This window comes from Eucalyptus grandis, chromosome 1 (genome assembly GCF_016545825.1).
Source record: "Eucalyptus grandis isolate ANBG69807.140 chromosome 1, ASM1654582v1, whole genome shotgun sequence".
NCBI lineage: Eukaryota > Viridiplantae > Streptophyta > Magnoliopsida > Myrtales > Myrtaceae > Eucalyptus > Eucalyptus grandis.
In genome coordinates, this window is record NC_052612.1 from 9,931,303 (window position 1) to 9,936,936 (window position 5,634).

General features: G+C 42.7%; 1 protein-coding gene across 2 annotated transcripts; it reads left to right on the forward strand.

Moving 5' to 3' along the window:
• The first annotated feature begins 2,394 nt into the window (after positions 1-2,394).
• LOC108957608 (heavy metal-associated isoprenylated plant protein 16-like) lies at positions 2,395-3,401 on the forward strand. Of its 2 annotated transcripts, none has more exons than XM_039301937.1 (3): positions 2,395-2,594; positions 2,680-2,800; positions 3,201-3,401. In XM_039301937.1, exons 1-3 carry the CDS (start codon positions 2,586-2,588, stop codon positions 3,383-3,385), a joined length of 315 nt encoding a protein of 104 aa, XP_039157871.1. In that variant the 5' UTR covers positions 2,395-2,585; the 3' UTR covers positions 3,386-3,401. The 2 variants fall into 2 exon arrangements, with proteins under 2 accessions (XP_039157871.1, XP_018724053.1); XM_018868508.2 differs by having other exon boundaries at positions 2,404-2,594; positions 3,129-3,401.
• Positions 3,402-5,634: the final 2,233 nt, after the last annotated feature.

Below are 5,634 nucleotides of genomic sequence, written 5' to 3' on the forward strand. Positions count from 1 at the left end.
AGCCTCGCCAACCGACCGCCCCCGCGCCTATAAATATAGGGGGGCCACCGTCGACGAGAGGAGAGAGGCAGAGAGGGGAGATCCGAGGGAGAGAAAGGCTGGCTGAAGCTCGAGGTCCCCTGAGAGACTTCCGGGAGCTCGAGTGAAGGGTCGGCCGTGGTATGGTGAGCTCGGAGGGGTCCCCGAGAGACTTCGGGGAGCACGAAGGGCGAGCCCGAGGGAGAGAGAGAGAGCCCCAGCCAGATCTGACCTAACCCAGGCCTCGCCATCACCGCCGTTGTTCACCGCAGCCTCCACCATCGCAAACCGCCCTCCTGCCGTCGCCGTCCCCGTTCGAGAGAAGGTAAAAAAAGCGTCATCGTTTATCGTAGCCGTTTTCCGTTGACCTAGCCGTCATCGCCATCGCCGTTGTCACCTTCGTCGTCGCCGCTGCCGTAGTCGCCGTCGCCGCCAAACACCTCGGTTCCCACCCCCTTCGGCGCTGTGGATTCGCAAACCCTAGGGTTTGCGATTTTTCGGGTCGTTGAATCGGATCCAGGTCTCGGAACCGGGTAAGGTTTCGCGAGATTCCAGGGCGGCGAGAAGCCGGGTCGCGAGGTCGGGTCAAACCCGGGAAGGGTTTCGCGGGGAGTCGGGTCTCGAAGCCAGGTTGTCGGGCCGGGCCGAGCGTCCTTAAACACCCGGCCACGGCATCATTTCCTTTATAAATAAAAAAAACGCGGGCCCGTTTGCGTTTCGGGCTGGCCCGGGTCGAACCCAACCCGCGGATCCGACCCGAGTCGGCTTTATTTTGTTTAATTATTTTAATATAAAATAATATTCTAATAAATAATAAATAAACAATTTATTTTAAAAAAATAAAAAAAATGTTTTAATTTCCAGAAAATCGAAAAATATTTTTAAAAAATGTTGAAAAATGGTTTATTTTCTAAAAAATCGAGAAAAATAAAAAATTATTATCCAAAAATATTTTATTTTCCAAAAATAAAAAAATAAAAAATATTCCATATTTTCCAAAAATGCCGAAAATCCAAAAAAAACCAAAAATTCATGAAAAAGCCAAAAAAATTAGAAAAAGCCAAAAGGACTTGTATTTTTCCAAAAAATACCAAAAAATCCCTTTTATGTCCAAAAATTAGAAAAAGACTCAAAAAATCCCTAAATGCATGGAAAATCCCTCGAGCATCTAAAAGCCTTAGGGTTTAAACAAGATTAGGTACCGAAATGGCATTAGTGATTAACTAGTGTAATCAAGTCCCCGATTCTAATTTCTCTGGTTGCGCAGCAGTGAGTATTTCTCCCGATACTTCGCTTGGGTTTCTAATCAACCCACCCCGAATCGATTAGTGGTGACTCCATTTTAAAAGTTGATTTACAGGCTAAAAACTTGAACCATTAAGTCGTGAATTGGTGGACTTGAGAGAGTCCGCGCTTAACCAAATTCAACCGAGCCATTAGCCTCCTTAGGCGTTCGTACCCAATTGCGGGCGCCGAGAAAAAAAAGAAGTCGCGACAATTGCCTATAGCCTCCTGATCACAAAAATATTTTATTCTCCTTATCTCTCGAATATCCTCTACTAATTGTATCGCCCATTACTGAAGATAAGATTACAATGCGATTTTCTTAAATTTCAAAAATTCACCGTAATAGCGCATTAAATCTCAATTTTTCACAAGATAATTAATTAAAAAAAAAACAACGGGCTTGGGCTAATTTGCTCCTTTCATGAGCCTAGCCCGGCCTACCAATCTAGAGCTCAGAAACATAAATTCGAACCCATTCACCACCGGTTCAATTAAAATAAATATACCTAAATCTATATGCTATGCAATTAATATTTTTTTTCAAGGATAAAATTAATCTCTAATTTTTTATGTAATAAATAAATGACCACATCGCCAAAATTTAGATGTCAACATGGATCCTACACGCGACAACCATTTGAAGAGAAATGAATGTAAAACCAAGCTCACATAGCTAACCCACATAGATCAAGTTCAAAGAGAGTTTGGGAACCATAAATGTATCGGGTAAGGACAAGATGGATGTTAGAACATTTCCTGTATGACTAACTATCATTTGAGAGTTATGAGCTGTGTGAACAATAGGTGTTTATGAAGTATATGATTTTGACTTAAATAAATTGGAATAGGAAGTCATGTGATTACAACACACAGAATCAAAGAACCATGAGCAGCTAGGGTTTGTAGATTATGGCGATTTTATTGTCGCCGCTGGCCTTGCCCCAATTTGCACGTCAAATGTGAGGAAAGCGACGTCTACGGACTTGTCTTGGAGGCAGGTCGCGTCGAAATTTCCCCACACAGATTCCCCCCAGCTCTGTCTAGCTTCTTTCCACCTTTTTTTTTGTTGAAATTTGTCGCGGCATTCTCCTTTTCCACCTAAAAAACTCCAGTCAAGAGTCAATACGAAAAGAAGAAAATGGCTATAAACACACAGTCTCTATCTCTCTGTCGTCTACACAATACAAATCATGCCCTAACTCTATTCAGTCCATCTCTAAGAAGATTGGAAAATTATCTGCAGGTCTCTTGAAGAGCATCATCCTCAACAAACCAAGACGATGGCTAAGGTGCGAAATCTAGTATGACACTTAATGTTTGATCTGTTTACCAGAAAATGTTGATATATATGATCCCAGTTCTTTGTGCTTGCAGAAAAAGGTGGTGGTCAAGGTGTACAACATGAACGGTAGGAAGCTGAAGTGCTGGCTCTGCCCGAAATTTGGAGCGCGAGATAATCGCTCGGAGGCTCTTAAAATTGCAGCCACTGTCCCAGGTAATAATGAAAAACTAAAATAACAGTAGAGGTGTACTTAGGGTTGTCCACAAGAAAGATAAAAAAAGTTCCTGAAGACAGAAAATTAGTTGTAATACCTGTTAAGGATATGAAGCAGGCGCTGAAGAGGTCCTTGTCCAAAAAGAAACTTGTTGCTTGAAGGAATGAATTGGTTTTCAGGATTGACAGAAGCAAAGATTTTACAACAAAAAAGAGAACCTTTCTTTGCCATAGGTAATGGAGTAGGCTGAGAAGAAAGCATAAAACCTAAACTATTTCCATTTCCTTGAAAGCTAATTTCTCTTCTTTGCTCGATTAATGCATGTAGGGTTCTCATCGTTGAGTTTGAAAGGAACGGACCGAGATGTGATTGAAGTAACGGGGGATGAATTTGATGCAGTCGAGCTCACCGAGAATCTTCGCAAGAACGTGGGTCATGCGAAGTTGGAGGCGGTGGAGGAAGTCAAGGAGAAGAAAGAAGAGCAAAAGCCCCAGGCAGCGGAGCCGCAGGTTGTCGTTGCACATCCGCCGACGTACATCTGGACGGAATCCGAACCCGAACCAGTTTGTTGTACTATCATGTAAAGCGCTCCCTCCCTCCCTCCCTTCCCCCCTTCTCTCTCTCTCTCTCTCTACGCCATGCGATACTTCCCAACAATTTCCCTACTACCGCTTTCGCTTTCATTTCGCTAGTATTCGAGCCTCTGAATAATGGTGAGCTTGTTTAAATTGGTCGCGTTTATATTAAGCGATGCTACAAATGGAAAGTGAAAATTGCACCATGCATGCGGGCCATATTTCAACGCACAATTCGAATATAGGTCTTGACTTGCGCAACACATTTTTATAAAACGGGTCTTGATCCATCAAATAATTCTTCACAGCATTTTTAAGCAATGAATCCAATGATATGAAATTTCATGGCAGATCCGGAAGAGACATCAAAGTTCTGTTTCCATTCTTCCAAGGTCTAGGGCATACGTCTTCATCGAAATTTCTCCTTAATGTCAACCTTAGAAAATGGAGGGCATGAACAAGAACTTCTTACCGACCTTCCTAGGTTCACAAAGGGTTTTGAAAAGGTGAGACCGGCGGATCGAACACGCCTTGGGGGCAGTTTTACCATGTCGTGCCCATATAAACGGATTAAAATCAGCGACTTAACTTAATGCCAATACTTGACCCAAAAAAAAAAAAAAAAAACTAATGGCAGTAATAGCCAATTTTCACTCGGATGGCCAACAAACAAAGCGCAAAAACTACATACATCGGCAAAACAAATAGAGTGATGCTAGAAACACGAACAATGATATACTATATGACTTTACCAAGTAATGTGGCAGAACCATTTAAGTTAGTGGGTCCATCAAAGCACCGAACAGAAATCAGTCACATTGTTTAATACATAGCATATCATTACGGGTTCCTCTAGCTTGATATGATTTGATGGTGGAGATTAATAGGTTAAAGAACCCGCAATGCTCAATGCCCTCTAAATCAAATCCGCCGTATTGGGCACGACTTGTTAGATATGCCCACTAGTCTTCCTTTGGACTTCATAATCACTATATAAACCTATTTTATTGGGTTAAGTACAATTTTAGTTCTTTAACATCAAGTATTGATGCATGTTGGCTCTCTAGAACTCTTTTTTATTGAGCAACCACGTCCTTCTATGCCTATTGATTTCTGCAATCAAAATCTTCCGTGTATTAATAGCAGACATAATAGCAAATTAAGTTATTTTTAAGAAAACAAAGAAATAGAGAGAGAGAGAGAGAGAGAGAGAGAGAGAGAGGGGTGGCACTTGCCGAGGAGTTTCTCGCTCTCGGTGAGGGCAAGCGATGCTTGCCAGTAAATCCTCACCAGCCACCGGTTAGGGTTATGTTATCCCTGTCGCCAGTGGCTATGCCGCAACTTCGGGTGGAGCACGATGAGAATCGTTGGATCTTTGTTAGCAAAGACTGTTATTTGTTTTTTTTTCTTTGTGATCTAAAATAGATTACTATTCTCACAATAGATTAAAAACTATTATACAGGCATGTCTTGCTAGCAAACGGGCTTTTGTGGCCAGCTCCTTTATTTCTCTCCCTTTGTGAAAAGAACATTAGACAAACACTTTCCACATCCGACATCTTTCTTCCTAACCTGCTATGAAATCTCAAAGGGCCACTGGTTCATCCGTGCTTCCAAGGCTACGGAGTTTCGATGACACGGTACAAATCCTCGGGTCTCGGTGCAGAGAGAAGCAGCGGGGCCTTTCGAGCCAACGGAAACAAGTTTCAACCTCCACGGCTAGGAAGCTTGAGCCGAGAAGACGGCCCATCGACGGCCCGGAAACGAACTGGATGACCAGGACGCTGCTCCTGATGCCGCATGAAACTTCATGGCTGTTCCTGCTTCTCTCTGGTTGGAGTCATTCGTTGCTTCATGGCAAGTTATTCCATCTTGCACCAGAGAAATCAGGTGGCGCGTTCTTAATCATCCGTCAATTCATATCAACACTTTGAATCATACATCTTCGTTCCACCTCTGACCAACGGTTGATTCAACCATACCACTAACAATACGCAGAATCTCTGTGCACGATGATTTTGGGCTTTTCTATTTGAATGACTCGAATGATTCGAATGACCAACTTTCGGCTTTGGCTGTAATATCGTCGTGATTGTTGTGATAGGGCGAGCGATCGAACAAAATATATAGACAGAAAAAGAAAATAAATCGGACACCAGATTTACGTGATTCAGTCGTAAAGACCTACGTCCACGGGGACAGCAGCAGCGAATTTCACTATAGATCAAGCGATACAAGGAGATTACACACTCAAGTCA

Excerpts from the sequence above, each read along its gene's own strand:
- LOC108957608 (XM_018868508.2), top strand. Across the intron at positions 2,801-3,128 it reads AATTGCAGCCACTGTCCCAG|GGTTCTCATCGTTGAGTTTG; the intron begins GTAATAATGAAA and ends TAATGCATGTAG.